The sequence below is a fragment of the Salvia miltiorrhiza genome, chromosome 1 (assembly GCF_028751815.1).
Source record: "Salvia miltiorrhiza cultivar Shanhuang (shh) chromosome 1, IMPLAD_Smil_shh, whole genome shotgun sequence".
In the NCBI taxonomy this organism is placed as follows: Eukaryota; Viridiplantae; Streptophyta; class Magnoliopsida; order Lamiales; family Lamiaceae; genus Salvia; species Salvia miltiorrhiza.
The window spans coordinates 57,107,011-57,125,833 of NC_080387.1; the positions used below are offsets into that span (position 1 = coordinate 57,107,011).

At 34.3% G+C, this 18,823-nt stretch overlaps 2 protein-coding genes across 7 annotated transcripts; both read right to left on the minus strand.

The window, feature by feature from the left end:
• Positions 1 to 386: 386 nt before the first annotated feature.
• LOC131010509 (uncharacterized) lies at positions 387 to 1,816 on the minus strand. The gene is made up of 2 exons (XM_057938050.1): positions 1,762 to 1,816; positions 387 to 1,678 (listed from the first exon to the last, which is right to left on the minus strand). Exons 1-2 carry the CDS (start codon positions 1,814 to 1,816, stop codon positions 387 to 389), a joined length of 1,347 nt encoding a protein of 448 aa, XP_057794033.1.
• Positions 1,817 to 4,577: 2,761 nt separating this feature from the next.
• LOC130997539 (phosphopantetheine adenylyltransferase) lies at positions 4,578 to 10,480 on the minus strand. Of its 6 annotated transcripts, none has more exons than XM_057922882.1 (9): positions 10,152 to 10,480; positions 9,378 to 9,530; positions 9,228 to 9,299; positions 8,058 to 8,117; positions 7,407 to 7,501; positions 6,805 to 6,874; positions 6,621 to 6,726; positions 5,362 to 5,423; positions 4,578 to 4,839 (listed from the first exon to the last, which is right to left on the minus strand). In XM_057922882.1, the coding sequence occupies exons 2-9, from the start codon at positions 9,486 to 9,488 to the stop codon at positions 4,678 to 4,680; spliced, it is 738 nt and encodes a 245-aa protein (XP_057778865.1). In that variant the 5' UTR covers positions 9,489 to 9,530; positions 10,152 to 10,480; the 3' UTR covers positions 4,578 to 4,677. The 6 variants fall into 6 exon arrangements, with proteins under 6 accessions (XP_057778865.1, XP_057778873.1, XP_057778900.1 ...); XM_057922890.1 differs by having other exon boundaries at positions 9,378 to 9,523; positions 10,152 to 10,441; XM_057922917.1 differs by lacking the exon at positions 5,362 to 5,423 and having other exon boundaries at positions 10,152 to 10,465.
• Positions 10,481 to 18,823: the final 8,343 nt, after the last annotated feature.

The following is an 18,823-nucleotide window of genomic DNA, read 5'->3' on the forward strand; positions in this document are numbered from 1 at the left end:
GCTCGAGCTGAAGCTCGAATTCGATATTATTGAGCATCACCCGAGCCGAGCTCGAGCTTGATAAGTGGGTGACGAACCGAGCTCGATCATCAAGATAAAAGTTCGAATCGAGCTCGAGCCGAGCTCGAACACCCGAATATTTAAATGAGTCAAGCTCAAACCTACTAGTATTCGGCTCGACTCGACTCGTTTAGTGTCCTAATTAATTAAGAGAATGAAATAATTAAGGATGTCTCTGATTAATAGTATCGGACTAAAATTTTGATTTGTGAAGCTATAGTTGATACTTACAATTCATTTTGCAAAAGTGCACATGCAACTACTGCAAATTAATGATAGTACATAGATTTTGAAGGTATTTTTTTTTTTGAGAGGAAACAAGAACTTCATTCAACCAACTCAGAAGAGTTCAAAACAGAGGGAAAACCATCAGAAGAAGTAAAACGAGAACGAAGACAAAGAGCATGCTTAGCAAGTCGATCAACTACAAAAGTATTTGCTCTTGACGTCCAGCTCCAACTGATCTGCTGCATGCTGTCAGTTCGCAAGAAGATTTCGTTTAGGGTGTCTCCAAGAGTAGATAAATCCTCCTCCCGATTGATGAGTTTCCAATACAGCGTTTGACAGTCCGTTTCAAGAATAGCATCTCCACGACCCTTTTCTTCGCACAGCTGTAAACTTTCAAGAATGGCCCGAGCTTCACCCTCCTCTGCCGTGAAAACACCCGGTGTGAAACCCCACCTCACTCCCAGCAGACCATTATCAACATCAAACATTGCAGCGCCGAAACCAATCCCAACTCCCTCTCCAATAGCAGCGTCACATTGGATCCTAACCTGCGAGTCTCGGCTGCAAGAAATACTTCTGGGTTGAGAAATGATCGATGAAGAGCTAGCCGATCTTTTCCACTTAGCTTTCTGGGCCACCATGGAGCACTCAATGTGGGTGAGATTCTTGTTTTGGTAAAGCAAAAGGTTTCGAGCATACCATGAAGCCCAAGCAGTAGTAGCAAAAGTAGCATGAACCTCCTTATCTGGTATCGACCTAATCTGTTCAAACCAATCTTTAACATTCCAGATTTCAGCCGCACTAAGAGGACGTAGCCTGAGTGGCGAGATTTCCCACAAAAACACCATCCATGGGCAGTCGCGCAAAGCGTGCTCCGAAGATTCCACCTCCTCTCCACATCTACAGCAAACTGGATCAACCTCGATAGAGCGCGCCATAAGAGCTCTGGTCGTCGGGAAAATACCACTCAAACATTTCCACATGAAGATCTTGACTTTGGGAATGACCTCAAGCCCCCATATCCAGTTCCAAAGGCCTGTTAGAACATGAGAGGAGGAGGCTTCTTCACGACTGCGAAGAGAAACCGCCAGGAGATATCCCGACTTAACCGAATAAGAGTTGCATCTTCCGCTTGGCCAAAAAGGTCTATCTGGATTAGCCATATTAATCCTCAAACTGCCAGAAAACTTCCAAATCTCCTTCCTCGGCATGATTTCCGCAAGTTTATTTGTATCCCACGACACTTCAGCTTCCGAAAAGAGCTCTCCCACTTTAAGATCTTTCCATCTGTCTTGAACACAAGCTGTACTGAAATTTCCTTTCCCGTCTGGAATCCAACAATCTTTCCCAATGCGAATTCTTTCCCCATCACCAACTTTCCACGCAATGCCTTTCACCAGAAGATCTCGTCCCGCTAGTTTTTATGATTTTAAGCTCTTTTAAATTATCGTTTTTATGTGACGGCATCAATACTAGTAGCAGCACCCTTCGATCTTTTGCCAAACAGCCTAGTTTCTTCCTTTTCCATTTGACACTTCGTAAAAAAATTACATAATCCCTTTTAATTAGTAGTACTAATTAAGTAACTCGATTCACTGAATATGCATCCAATTAGGGTTGTAAACGAATCGAATAGTGTCGAATATCGTGATTTTGTATTCGTATTTGAATACTAACCAAATCGAATACGTATGTTTCGAATCGAATATTTACCGAATACGAATATCAAAATTCGAATACCGAATCGAATATGAATTATTTGATCAGTTTACAATCGCAATGAAAAACTATGACTTGTTGTGGAAGAATGACTTTAATTTTAAATTTTGATTTCATAAATTGTGAAGTTTTACTTTTTAAATTATGAATAATGACTTTAATGCATGTATATTATGATTTTTTTTGCATTTTTCCTTTTTAAAATTGTCAATTATTATATAATACCATAATTATAATTATATATATATATATATATATAATTGAATATTTGTGAATATAAAATTAAATTCATCCAAAAAAAGATGGATCTACCGTAAATTTTATAATATAAGGATGGAAATTAGTTCATTATTTATTTTAGCTCATACACACACATATAAATATAATATTTAATTAGGTATCTACGAATATCGAATCGGATCGAATCGAATATCATAATTTCATATTCGTATTTGAATACTAATCGAATCGAATCGAATATTCATATTCGAATTCGAATCGAATATTTTCGAATACGAATATCAAAATTTCGAATCGAATACCGAATCGAACAAAAATATTTGATTCGTTTACAACTCTACATCCAATGAGGACATAAAGTGAAATATTGACATCAAAATATATATGGGTTGGTTCTTACCATCACCATATTTTTCATGAAAACATGAAAATATTATACCAAATGTATAACATTTTATTCTGTAAAATTGATTGCACTAAAAAAAATGGAATTTTTTCTTATTTAGAATTCAATCTCCACGGTAAATATTTATGATCAAATAAGTGATTCTTACATTCTCCATTTTAATAAGAGGTCTTATTTAAACATCTTCCTATATTTATTTCTTTATTTTGACAAAGACATCACGGTATATATGAATATGATTAGTCTAAATTTCACCAAACCCCTTTGAATATATAGATAGATAGCTCAAAAATTGACACGCATATCGAAAAGATGTTTTATTGAAATTAGGGATTGAAAATTGCAAGAAAGGTTGCTAAAAAAGTTTGGGTATATATATTTAGAAACTCTTTTTCCTTGCACTACGATGGATATAAATAAGTGTTAATAGGTAAAAATGCCCCCTTCTTATAAAAACTTGTAAAATTGCCCACTTTTGTTTATGAAAGTGGACAATTTTACAAGTTTTTATAAGGATGTGGGCATTTTTGCAAATGTCCCTATAAATAATTTGAATTTGAGTTAGCAATTTAACATTTTAACTCCAAAATTGACTAGATAGCTGTTAGCATAGTTGTTGAAGCAAGAAAGTAAAGAATTTGAGTTAGCAATTTAACTCCAAAATTGACTAGATAGCTGTTAGCATAGTTGTTGAAGCAAGAAAGTAAAGGAGAGGTCCCCACTATTAAAAGACTTCGGATAAAAGGATTTAAGAAGAAAAAAAAAATTATGAATTAAAATCTATTCTTGTTAAGATTTCAATTTAAAATTAATTTCAAATTGATTTCAAAATTGAGTGATAATTTTATAGTTATAATAAATTGAAGGTTTATTTATAAAAATATTTTTGCATTTATTTACTTTTTTTATCTTTTTATCTTCTAAAATTGTGAAATTTGACTAATTATAAAATATTTAATATGCATATCAAATTAAAGATCACAATAAGAGCTTTAATTTGATATATTTTATGTAAATATTTGATTTAAAATGTAAAAACTACTCCCTCCGTCCACCAATTAAAGGCCTAGGGGAAAGAACACGGGTTTTAAGAAAAAGTGTATTTTTATTAGTTGAGTGGAGAAAGGGTCCCACTTTTTAAGAAAAATTGTATTTTTATTAGTTGGGTGGAGAAAGGGTCTCACTTTTTTGTAAAGAATCTTTGACTTTTTTGATTAAATAATGAATAAAAACTTACCAAAAATAGGTAGACCTTGTTTTTGTGGACGTTCCAAAAAGGCAAGTAGGCCTTGAATTGGTGGACGGAGGGAGTATATTTATTTAAAATTAAAATTTTAAAAAAATTCTCAATCCTCTTTCATATTTTCTTAATAAGTCTATTTTAATTTATTTTTTTAACTCTTTTTTTTTGCCTTTCATGATATCAATTCTTATTATTGTAATTTTTTAATATTTAGTTTAAATATATTCTTTCAAAATTATTTTTTATTATATTTATAAATACAATAATTGAGTTGGTATCAATTTTTTAGAAATATAAAAACGTTTTCCATGCATTCATAATGTGATTTCTCCACAATATTGAAAAATTGAATCACTATTTTTTCTGAGATGAAATGTAACTAACTTAAGTTATATAGTGAGTCGTGACCCAAAATATTTTAACTACAAAATTTATATTCTTTAATTATTTTTATTAATTAAATTTTAAGTCTTATAAATCACACTTAGATATTGCATAAGAAATTCAAATCATTATTTATAAACCCTATGACGAGCCGTCGTCATAGGGTTTCCTCCACGGCCTTGGAGCCTTGGCTTTCCTCCACGGCCTTCTTCCCATAAAATATGATTTTTTAAAGTTAGTAACGAGAATGTTTATGTAACGCTCAAATGAGGTTTTGTTTGATATACTACCCAGATATATCAAAACTCACTCCATAAGCCTCCAAGGCAAAGTATTTCAGTCGAACATCAATCATTTCTACGACTTTGTTTATTGCTTCCAAGTCACTAGACACCCCTCATTCGGAGACATAATAATCACACAATTTCAACATGACCCAAAGGTTTTCTTCTACACCTTCGTTATGTTTCCATTGATACGAAGAGAATTTGCGTCCCAACTCTTGCACACGTGTTGGCACTGTTGTGCTCATCCTATAAATTTTGCGTTTCCTAACCATCTAAACAAGTAATCATGAGGACATGAGAATTACAAATCTAAAATCAATAAGTGGAAATACTCCCTCCTTCCCGTAAGAGTATATCACATAAGGGATGGTGCGGGTTTTAAGAAAATAGTAGGTAGATAAAGTGTTGAGTGAAAATGAATGATTGCGGTTGAATTGATTATGGGTTATGTAAAAATGAGTGATTGTGATTAAAAGGAGAAAGTGTGATCATGTCCCAAAAGGGAAGTGATACTCTGTTATAAGACAAATAAAAATGAAAAATGTGATACACTCTTACGGAACGGAGGGAGTATTATTTCTCTCACAATACGAAGTATAGTAATTTAGAACATAAGTATTCTAAAAGTTAGCAAACAATTAGGAATTTCAACTAAGAAAGCTAAGACATATTTTTTCCATAATTAAAATACTTTTTGAAGTGTTTCATCGTGTTAATTATATAGTAATATGGATTTCATATTTTTTCTTTGATGAGTAAATAAAATAAATAAAAACATATAGTAAGGTATATACCTTAGGGATACAACTCAAAAAATACAGCAGGGGGAGGATCCCAGGAGACCAAGAGAGCCTTGCTGAAATATATTCATATGTTATGCCTATACTTTTTCTCTCATATATATAATGTCTCTTTTGCAGTAGTAAGTATTTTACTAAAAAGCAGACGAATCCCATGGAACCCAGGGGGGCAAGAGAGCTTTGCTACTTTTTTGGCCCTCACTACATTTTTTTTCTCTCTCATACAAATTATGAATCATTTTTACTATAAAAGTATATAAAAGACACTAGCAATTGTTACTAAAATAATCATTCGTACAAGAATAATACAAACACATAAAAAAGATGTGTTACACAAATACAAGAACAAGAAGATGAGGAGATGGTAGAATAAATTTGAAATTTCTAAATTTCTTTTTTTGTGAAATCATTTTAACTAAGATTAAATTTGTAAATTAAGGGAGTTTACTTTATATAATGGATAAGATATATGATTGAATATTTTCATCCTTATTGCCAGAAATTTTCGTATAGTGTCTTTTCAATGGGATATGAAATAAGTAAATTAACTTGGTAGAAAATATTAATAGCCTTGAAATATCCCAAAATTTTCATTGATTTTATAACATAAAAGGTCACCTATGATTTAGGTTCAGTTAAATTTAAATTACAATAATTTCTAAATTTCATAATAACTATTTTTTTAATAATTTATTTTGAAAACACAAATATTCACAAAATATTTTACAATTATGATTAGTAATCACCTCGACAAGATATTTGGACTCAATAAAATATACCTGTACTCGGTTTTTCTCCGATGAATTCCCGATTCGTTTTTATATAAACAAAACATTGTGACCAATGAATCAGCAATGGATTATGATTTTCAATAATAGAAAAGGCAAAACTTTAGAAGCGAAGGGTATTTATATTTACATTGAAATTAGATCGTGCTGAGTCCAGAATTTGGCCCAAATTGAGCTAAAGTCGTTGTAACATAAAAAATTTCATTTATATATATGCAAGGTTTTAAAACTATGAATAGGCACATTAAGAGTATTTTCCAACAGAGCATTGATACATTGAATGAAGATTATAAGTTTAGTGAGAACGACTTTCTCTGTAGAATTTGATTGCACAACATATTAAGAATACCTTTCTGAGTATTGATTTATTATTTATTTAGTGACTACCTCTGCACATCTGAGAATTTATATAAAGAGAATAAAAAGGAAAATGATAAGAACATGAAACCGTGGACTAAAGCTGACCTTCTAACTGAAGCTTCCTCGCCTTCTCAGCTTCCATTCTTCTTAATGCAGTGGAACTCAATTTCTCCCCGGTCGACTCTTCAGGGACTAAATCGACAACCTCAATCTGCACAAGTTACAAATATAAATTTTTTTACTGTATATGACAAGAAAAATAGCTCGCTGAGAGGAGAGGATCGGAAACCTTTAGCTGTGAAAGACCTCTCTCAGCCCTCTTCTTATTGACAGATAGTCCTCCGGGATATGTTTCCTTACTGTATCACAAAAAAATTGAGTTAGCTATTGCATAACATAGGTAAAAAGAAAAGGTGAGAATTTTGTTAGTACTAATTGATAACCACCAGCCCACCACAAAGAAAATAGTACTAATAAAATTCAATTCATACATTTGCTGGTCTATAGTTCTAAGTACTCTAGTTTCTATCACGTTAACCTATTCAACTACTGAGTTTCATGAATTCTTGAAAATTGAAATTCTCATTTTCGCGTTCTTTAACCATCAACTTTTTTGTGGAATATCTTCATGTTTTAAAAAAACCAAAGCTTCAAAAGCTCGTCGAAGAATTCCAAACCTTTAAACCTTAAGCATATCTGACAGAATACAACTTAAGCATGGATATGGACCAAATTAGGAAGGATTGAAATTATTTTATAGTTGTGGTCCTTGTGGAACAATATAACTAATTAAAGAAAATGAAAGGTCAAGGGCCAGGAACAAGCCAGGTGGATTTGCCTCCATATATCAGAAAAAAGAAAACAGAATATTGCAGAGAAAATGTACTAGACCTGACAATGATAGCCTCCAAATTTTCATCAACTATAGAAGGACCATAAGGATCCACAATTGGTTCTACTTGCACCACAAGCTCTGAATTTACGGACTGAAGAGAACATATCCACACAAGGAAAAAGAGTTATCTTCATGATGACACAATTGAAAACATCAGAAATTCATGAAATAAATAAAGATACTTTAAATCAGTTAATCCATAACCATAACTTGCCCGCACAGATTATTACTCCCTCTGTCCCACTATAAGTGGCTCAAAACTTTTCGGCACGGGAATTAAGGAAAAGGTGTAAATTGGTTAAAGGTGGTAGGGCCTACACTTTATTAAGTGTTAAATTTTTTCATTTATGGAAACAAGCCACTTATAGTGGGACGGCCCAAAATAAAATACAGGCCATTTTTAGTGGGACAGAGGGAGTATTATTTATTATCCCTTCACAAATCTCATCAGACTAGATGGTAAGTATTTAAATTTAAGATGAGGAAGCTAGCAAATAAATCAGAAATGTATCATGATAAGTGCAGTCAAAATACCAGATTCCTAGAGTAATTTCATGTATACTCAAGAATGGGTAGCAACCACAGCTATCAGTTGAGATAACTATAAGACATAATAAGAAAGCTTAATGTTCAAATTTATCAACTACCTTTATGAATTCTTCAACATTTTTCATTCTTTGTTCAACTGGTTCGATCAGATTAGAATACTGCACAAAAGAAAGTTAAAATAGATCATAATTCTTTCCATTTTTCTAGCATAATGAGGTAAATTAGATGATATGATGGAAAAAACTAGCATACTCGAGTTGAAAATGTGTATGAAAATAGATAAATCACATTGATTACCTCTGAAATTCTATCTAACTTAAACTCTCATTTCTAAAACTTGCCTATCGAAATGATGGGCGTCACCAAGTTGTTATGACAAAGTGATGCTAAAGCAAATTTCTCAGCAGGCTGATTTATCTCTTCCCCAATGAAAAGATGATTTAGACTTCACATGTTCTGATTCAAATCCTATGTGCCAAGTGAACATGGCTTGCTTTCTTCTCGCACCATGAATTGGGTAAGTTCAAATGGGTCACAAAGAGTTGCAAGTTTACTCAGCTGCCTTGTCAGTTGAAGCCCAAATAAGACAACTCATGTGATTGTAACCTCATAGATTGTGATTAAAAATTTGAACATCATGTTTAAAGAACATTAGTGAACCTATTGATTTGTGTATTTCTCCATTTCAAGACATGATGTCATAAGTCTGTTATATACAATTAGCATGCCACATATGCATATAAATTCAATTATATCCTACCAAACAATATGTGTAAAACATCCAATACAAATCCCACTTGTCTGCACCAATGGTTTATATAGTGCTGTTCCCTCCCCTCTCATTACCTGAAAAATGCAACTCTAAACAAGTATTCCAATCTTGTCTCTAGTAGGAATTGTGTCAATTTAGACTCATCCAACCATTCTTTTTTTACTCCAAAACCTTATAGGTTCAGCAAAATATCATAACTTCGTAAAGAAAATACATTCAATGCCTTGCGAAACCAGATATTTCTCTGAAGCAACGAGAAAGATTGCCAAAAAATTGTCTATATGTTCTCAAACAACCTAATCATAATTCGATATATGGCAAAAGACAAATTGGCATCCTTCATCCAGGCAACCATTGGGCATGAAGAAATGAATAAGAAATTCGATATTTCCCAGATTTAGATCAAACGCATCATCACAACCCATTCAATCATCATCAGCTGTTCTTAAATACCAAATGAATTTCAGTCTTTTCCAAAAACTGAACAGCGACTAACCTGCTTATTAACGAGCATATGGCCATCGCAAACACCAATCACAATTCGATCTCTAGCTACCATCGCCGCAGCCTATCAAATCACAATAACTAATACAATTTGATCAGTGCATTTAATTATGTTACAATTAACAGTTGCATACACACAAACCTTGAGAAATTGACGGTGGCCATCATGCAAACGATCAAAGGTTCCGCCTAGAACCACCGCACCATAAGAACCGGGAGGAGACATGCTTAAATTACTATCCGAAGTTGCCATTGCTTACTAACTGTTGGACGGAAGAGATGGGATTTCTGTTGACTGGGAAGTGGATCGAAATTAGATGGACAAATATACAAAGAGAAAATATAATATACTCACACTGTAAAACCTGACTCGTATAAATCAATCATACACTGGCTATGCATGGAAGGTGATATGCTTTACAAGGAACTTTGTGTGATTATAAGCCAAAAGAAATGGACATTATTGGACCAACTTCTTTAAGTCTCCCAACTACTTCGCTTCCATGCTTATTTTGACGGAAATTATTAGTTAGTCATCATCAGAAGGGGTTCAACCGATTCGGTATTCGGTTAGCTATAACCTCCCGCCCCCCCCCCCCCCCCCCCCCAAAAAAAAAAAAGAAACAAACAAACAAAATTGGTTTCCATCAATACAATCGATTCAAATAGCGAAGCATAGTTCAAATAATCGCATCGATTCAGAAAAATTCACTGATTCAGCAAAGCTCTCTTGCGAAGTATTCTTAGCAAAATTCAGCATAGCTCAAATTTACTAATACCAAATCGAATCAACAAATTTCACTGATCACATCTCAAATACGGTACTAATACCAATGCCGCAAAAATGAATCTGAATTTAATCACAAGGACGATCTCAGCACCAAAAAAAAAAACGGTTCAAGCACAAAAATCAAACCTGGGCGGGTGGGCTGGGGCCGCCGGCGACGGACGAAGGAGGTGGCGGCGCCGGGGGCAGCTGCTGAGCTGCTGGCTGACGCGCTCACTGATGGCTGCTGGTTGACTCGCTCACAGGTAGTGGCGGCGGACCGGCGACTGAGGAGAGGTGGCGGTGCGGTGGTTTTGACTTTTGGGTGTTTATGTGCGGCAGTGTTTTAGGGATTTAGGAATTAGAATTATTTAGGGATTTAGGAATTAGAATAAATAAGCCAATCAAGATTTTGTGTCGCCTCAAAAAAAAAAAGATTTCGTGTTTGCTCTAAAAAACAAAAGACTTCGTGTTTGACTAGTTCGGTTAAGGGATTTAGGAATTACTCCCTCCGTCCATCAAAAAAACTCTCATTTGGGATTCGGCACCGAGACTAAGAAAGTTGAAAAAGGCGGTGTAAAAGTGATGTAAAAAGATTAAAAAGAGTAGAGTAGGAGTTTTTTTGTATTGTGAGTACTTTTACTAATATTTCACTAGCTATTGATAATAATAATAATAATAAACAATAATAATAATAAAAATACTAATAATAATAACATAATAATAATAATAATAAAAATAATAATAAGGATAATAATAATAAGATAAATAATAACAATAACAAGAATAAATAAGAATAATAATAAATAATAATATAAATAATATAATAAACAATAACTATAATAAGAGGATAATATAATAATAATAATAATAATAATATAATATACGATAATAATAATATAATATAATAATAATAATAATAATAATAATATAATCATAACAATAACAATAACAATAACCATAATAATAATATAAAATAACATAACAACAACACACAACAACAACAATAATAATAATAAATAATAATAATATAATAATAAAATAATAATAATAATAATAATATAATAATAATAATAATAATAAGGGTAAAGTACCAAATACCCCCCCGACGTTGGCGTCCCTATCGCGTATAGCCCCCCATAGTCAGGGTCAGCGCTGTTTACTACCCTAACGTGGCAAAATCGTAGCAATTAACCCCCCGCGACTTAACGGCCCTAAACTCCGTCTGAATTTTTTTTTTTTTTTTTTTTTATTAAAAGTGGGGCCCTCACCAACGATTTTAAGATCAAATGTTAGGGTTGTGAACTCATAATTTCCCCAATCGAAGAACCCTAGTTTTTCGATTTCGATTTCTGTTCTTGTGCTAAATTTGTTCCAATCGAAGAACTCATAATTTCCCCAATTCGTTCTTGGTATATATAATACCTATGAGTTCCAATTCGTTTTGTGGGTCGAGCAATTCATTTCGAAGAAGGACGACAGATGCGGACATGGAAGGTTCTCCACAGTTTTGTATGTGCAAAATTGATGGCGCAAGGGTGATAGCACCTTTAATGACTTCGTGGACAGCTGATAATCCTGGTCGCAGGTTCTATGGATGTCGAAATTGGAAGGTTAATTTTCTTTCTTTTGAGTTCGAAATTACCAGATGAATTATGTGCAATTTCTGAATAATCATGGGCGCACCCTTAATTGGTGTGCATTTTTTGTTGTTTCAGTCGAAGAATTGTGGGCATTTTGTGTGGCATGACGAGCCCATAGGTGAGAGAGCTAAATTTGTTATTAATGAATTGAAAGAATGTAGACAAATAGTGAAGAAACTTCAAGCAAGAAGCTGCGAATTTGATGTTGAAAAGGGCGAATTGAAGTATGCCCTGCAAAAGATGAAGGATGATTGTGATGAATGGAAGAAGAAGAGTTGGATCGCTTATTCAATGTTGATGCTTAGTTGGATGATTTTTTTTGTAATGTTCTTGTAAAAACATGTTGCTGTCAATTGTCAATGAAAAGGATGATAATGAAACATCCTTTTGTTCTTAATGGTATGCTTTTGTTCTTGGCAATAAAAACATGTTGCTGTCAACATCCTTTTGATCTTAATAGTAAACATCAGAGCCAATTCAAAGTAATGTAAACACAGCATTATCTTCACTTTATATCCAAAAGCAATGTATCCAAACATCAAAGCCAATTCAAAAAAACATAATGCTAAACAAGTTTGCATATCTAAACAAGTTTGCATATCCAAAAGCAAATTTAGACATCCAAATCAAAACCAAACTAAGATTCTAAGTCATAGACATTAGAAATGCCAGAGCTTTGTGATGATTTAGCCTTTGACAGCCTTGTTCTCTTAGCAACCGCTTCATCGACCAAAGCAGCTGCAGTCACACTGTTCTTGCCTTTCCATCTGAGCCCCGGTGGCTTAAAAGGCAGATTCGTAGACTTGTTCTTGCCTATGTCTTTGTATTTTCTCTTGCACTCCCTTTCATCTGGAATTGGAAATCTAACACCTGGATCTGAGCTCTCTTGAGTTGAAACATCCCCCAGTGACACAACTCTTGCAGATGGCATGCCAGGCTGCCCAAAAAATCACAACGACGAAAGTTATATATGTAGTATACCAAATACACAAAGTAATGTATGCAAAATACTTACATTGATTGTTGTTTTACCAGTCTCCAGATTCACATGCACTCCCAATCCAGCATTTCCTTTTTTTGTAGCCTTGGAAGTAGAAGCTACAGAACCTCCTTCAGTTGATGCATTGGGGCAATGATTCTTCTTGTGCCCGGTGGATTTGCATTGGCTGCAAAGCTGTACTTGCCCAATCCTAGAAAGCTTGTGAGCCTTCTGCCTTGATTCATTGCTAGCCCTCACCCTGACTTTCTTAGGCCTTCCAATTTTTTTCTCAATTGCGGGAGGCTCAATAGGAGCATGGGCCTCTATCTTGTAGAACTTCACCCCTGGAACAGGCTGAATTGTGTGTGCATAAGAGTTCTCGTATGTGTCTTTGTGATACCAATGTGCAATCTTACTCTCCGGATTCATCTTTGAATGGTACATTGCTGCAATTGCATGTTGGCAAGGAATGCCACATAACCCCCATATCCTGCAAGTGCATTGCATCCTGTCGAGTAGCACAGTATGCTTCTCCAACCCTTCACCGATCTCATACCCATTATCACCATTCCACAACACCTGACAAATGGTAGAATCTTCCCTAGCTGCCATGAACACCTTCATGGCAGCAGGGGACCACTCTCCCTTCCAAGTCATCGACATCCTCTTTCTATCCCTAAACCTATTCATCACCAAGACTCGTATATCCTCTAACATGCTCACGATTGGTTTGCTCCTAGCTTCTAACAAACTAGAATTAAATGATTCGGACACATTATTATCAACCATGTACGAAGAGCACCTGAAATCTTGGTAGGCTCGGCACCACGTACGTGGAGGATACCTCATAAGCTCCTCTGCAGCTTTCTTCTTGATCTCCCCAAGCTTAGTCAAGTTCTCCTTGAACTCTTCCTCGTAAGAACTCCAGGAACAGATCCAAAAACGCTTCTTCAACTCGGGGCCTCTCCAATTCTTCGACCAATTCGCATAGATGTGTCTAGCACACCATCTATGCTCCGCTTGCGGAAGTATGAGCTCCACGGCATTTATAAGACCCTACAAAGGGCAGTTAATCATCCATCAGTTTAATACGTAGTGAAGTAAATAAAACAACTTGAATGAGATTTAGATTATAACCTTTTGCATATCTGAAATAATGGTAACACTTTCACCATCCTTCAATTCCAACTCAGCTTTCATCAATGACATAAACCATGTCCAATTAACCTTGTTTTCCTTGCTCACAACCGCCCATGCTAATGGCATGATTTGGTCGTTTGCATCCTTCCCAACTGCCGTCAATAATACACCCCCGGCAAGGCTCTTCAGATGGCATCCGTCTAGGCAAATAATAGGTCTACAACCTATTAACCAGTTCCGTTTGCATGCATCCAACATGACAAACAATCTCCTAAAAACTCTTGCACCCCTTTCTGCGGCTTCTTTAGACAGTTGTAACTCACACCTTGATCCAGGATTCTTCTCTTTCAAAATCTGAATATATGCTTCTAACATCTTGAATTCATTGATGACACTTCCATTAAGCTCTGTCATGATCAATTTTCTTGCTCTCTTGCACTTGAACAAGGAAACATGAAGCTTGAAATTGATCTTGATATCTTCTTGCATCTGCTTTGCACTGAACTTAGTATCCTTGTATACTCTGCTTTTGAAGTGGTTTGCAAGCCAAGTTTGTGTCATACTTGGCACAGTCCACTGCTTGTAACAACTGTGCTCCAAGATCAATGTCTTCACAGCCATGCCTCCATCATTGCCTATCTTTGAGCAATAGAACAGAAAAGGGCAGCTCTTTGAATTCAGACAAACAACTCTCAGCCTTGAACTCTCATTCTTGACAAACCGCAACCTATATCCACCTTCTATTCCGTAGAGATTGACAGCATCCCTTGCTTCCTTGACAGAGCCAAAAGTTTGCCCAAGCTTGAAGCTTACATCTAAACCATCTTCGAGATCCTCCATCTCATCTTCCTCTCCACTTGATTCATCCTCCATCTCATCTTCCTCTCCATTTGATTCATCATCCATCTCATCTTCATCTGTTTCACCATCTTCATCACTGCACTCACTGTTCTCTCCTCCCTGAATTTCCATGTTATCAAACTCCATAATGTTGACAGTATGAAGATCTTCCTCGACCAAAGCATCACCTTCTCTTACATCTACCCCTCTCTGATCTCTACCCTCTCCCTGAGTTTCCTTAATCCTATCTTCATCTATCTGTTTAGGCAGTGTATCCCCATCACCCTGAATTTCCTCAATCCTATCCCCATCACCCTGAATTCCCTCAAACCTATCCCCATCACCCTGAATTCCCTCAATCCTATCCCCATCACCCTGAATTTCCTCAATCCTATCCCCATCACCCTGAATTCCATCAAACTTACCTCCTTCACCCTGAATCAATCGCGACTTTTCACTCTCCCCCTTTGATTGTAACCTATCAAGCTTTACCCTTTCTTCTTCATCTAGGAACCCGCGTACTCTATCCACCAATTCAGAAGGAAAAGGAAGCAACTCATGATCTATGTATATACAGACCTCGTCCCAACCATAAATGAAACCTAAATCCAACACTCTCCTCGTCGATTCCTCATCGTAAATAGCATAAAGTCCATTCTCGTAAGTTTCATTCGAATCTTGCACGAAATATGCTTTAGGATTTGGGAAGCCTAGTTCTTCATATTTCTTCACAATCATTTCGAATGTCAATGAATCAATACTTGCACTCTCCACAAAGTCAGTATTTACCTCTTCATAACACCAAGCGTGCTTCTTCTCCCAATACCCCCCGAAGTTGAAAAAGAAGCCCTCAAAAACGTTACTGAAACGCAAAACAAAAAAAATCAGTGCTCGAACTAACAAACACAAACGAAGCTAAATCGCAATTTTCTCAAGCAACACACTTACCCTGAACCGTCATTTTCCTCTTCTGCCATTGCATGCAAGGTTTGAATTCACAGACGAGCAGCGGCGAAGGAGAAGGGTTTTTTCGGATTTGAAATTGGAATGGCAGTGGAGAAGACCTTTGGGTATGTTAGAAGTAGCACCAAACCCCTTCGTCCCTTCGTCTCCCGCTGAAAATCGTTGGTGAGGGCCCCACTTTTAATAAAATAAAAAAATAAAAAAAAATTCAGACGGAGTTTAGGGCCGTTAAGTCGCGGGGGGTTAATTGCTACGATTTTGCCACGTTAGGGTAGTAAACAGCGCTGACCCTGACTATGGGGGGCTATACGCGATAGGGACGCCAACGTCGGGGGGGTATTTGGTACTTTACCCTAATAATAATAATAATAATAATAATAATAATAATAATAACAATAACAATAACAATAATAACAATAATAACAATAATAAGAATAATAATAATAATAATAATAATAATAATAATAATAATAATAACAATAATAATAATAATAATAACAATAACAATAATAATAATAATAACAATAATAATAATAATAATAATAATAATAACAATAACAATAATAATAATAATAATAACAATAACAATAACAATAACAATAACAATAACAATAATAATAACAATAATAATAATAATAATAATAATAATAATAATATAATAATAAGGATAATAATAATAAGAATAATAAAAATAACAATAATAATAAGAATAATAATAAGGATAATAATAATAATAACAATAACAATAATAAGGATAATAATAATAATAAAAATAATAACGATAATAATAATAATAATAATAATAATAATAATAATAATAATAATAATAATAATAATAAGGATAATAATATAATAAGGATAATAATAATAATAACAATAACAATAATAATAATAATAATAATATAATAAGGATAATAATAATAATAATAATAATAATAATAATAATAATAATAATAACAATAATAACATAAGTAATGATAGAGTAAAGTGGGGCCAATAGGTAAAGGTGTACTAATTTTAAAAGCAAGGGAGGGTATAATTGTCCAAAAAGTAGAGTAGGAGTTTTTTTGGTGGACAAATATTTAAGGGCAAGTAGGAGTTTTTTTGGTGGACGGAGGGAGTACTACTTATGTGAGGCAGGGACTTACGCGGTGTGGCGTGAGTCGGGGTCGAGCATGAATAGGGGTCTAATTGAATCGAGTCGAATTGAATAATGGTGTACTCAAATTTGATTTGTTTAGTAATGAATCAACTTTTGAACTTTACTTATCGAATATTTTGAAGCTCACGAACCTAATCGAGCTTATACGAACTTTCTAAATTTATATTTATATTTATATTTAAAATAATAAATATATTAATTATTTTCTTCTAACAAATAAAATTAATTTGAGATTTAATACAATGATTATTAATTTTAGTGGATAAATCTAAATTGTATCTACTAATAATTTATATTTTTTAAGCTGAAACACTTGACGAACATGTTCACGGGCTAACGAGCCGAATACTACTAAGCTCAAGTTTTGTTTGTTTATTTATCGAGCTTCTCTAAACAAACTTGAACAAGCTTTTTTCGAGCCGAGCTCCGAATAGTTTGCGAGCGACTTGGTTTATTTACAGCCCTAAGGATGAATGAAGGAGGCAGTTGTGAGCAACAGCGGCGGCTCCTTCATTGACGCGTCCGGCCGAAAGAGAGGAAGGCGGCGCTGCTTCTGTTGTCGCCGATAGAGAGGAGAATTGCGGCTCCTTCACTGACGCACCCAGCTGAGAGAGAGCAAGGCAACGATGTTGTTGTTGTAAAGATGAGTGCGGCGCTGCTAACCAACAGTGCTATCGTCGAGAGAGAGCAAGGCAGCAGTGCTGTTGTTGTAGAGAGGAACATGGCGCTGCTATCGCCGAGAGAGAGGAAAATTGTGGCAGCTCCTTTGGTGGTGACTTGTGAGAAGATTGTAAAATTTTAGGGCTTGTAGTCGTCGATTTCAAATTGGAAAGCCGGAATTCTATTTTTAATTTTGTTAGAGTTAGAGCCTTTCTAATTTTATTTTCACAAAATCTTGGGTACACCTGAGTGTACCGTACAATCGGGTTGATCTGTATCCAAAATAGTACATGAGTTGGGTCAGGATATGTGTTCAAATCAGGGTGCGGGTCAAAATTTAAGTGAATGTATAACTCGATTGTACGGTACACCCGGGTGTACCCAAGACCACCTCTTTTATTTTTTCTATTTTTTGGGGCATGTGGTATTGTGGTGTGGTCGGCTATAATTTATGGAGTAATTTATACTTGTTTATTTAAATTTTTATAGAATATGACTTTATAATTAAATAGTAAAATAATTTACTTAAATCTAAATGATATTATTCAAGTATAGTTACTCTAATTATGTATTTGTGACTATAATTGTCTTAATGTCATAGTTAATTAATTATATAAACATCTTATTAGTATTAAAGATATGTATAAGATAAATACACTTTTTTAAATTATTTTCACTTCATTTACTTACTATATAGTAATTACTAAAATATCAATAAAAAATAAATACACTATTTATTAGTTAATAAACTAATTAAGTTATATGTATCTTATATAATAAATTTGAAACCATAACTTTTGTGATTAGTTATAAATTATATTTATAAGTTTTATAATAAGTACAATACTAAATATATCTATATAAAATATGTACTCCCTCCGTCCTATTGGGCTTGTTCCATTTGGTTCCGGCACGGTTATTAAGGAGAGTATTATTAGTGTTTTAAGTGTGTAGGTAATAAAGTATAAATAAAATTGATAAAGTATGAGATGGAAGGTGATAAATTGATAAAGTAGGAGATAGAAGGTAATTAAAAATTCTTATTATTTAGTTAATTGTTACTATTTATAGAAATGAAACAAGATCAGTGGAACAAACAAAAAAGGAATATGAGACAAGATCAATTGGACGGAGAAAGTATCTTATATAATAAATTTCAAACTATAATAAAGTACTAAACATGTCTAATTATATTTATCTTGTATAACAAAATTTCAAACTATAAATTCTATGAAGAGTTATATAAGTTATATCTATAAGCTTGTTATGTTATATTTCTAGCGATTTCCGCCTGTTCGATAGGCGTATTACATATTAGCCCAGGCTCGCATAAAAGTCAGGCCCGCATCTAAATCACTGTTCTACTTAGAAATTGTAACCACTGCCCACCCCCAGTTACATTATACCGCCTTCTATAGTACTTGCTATTACATTT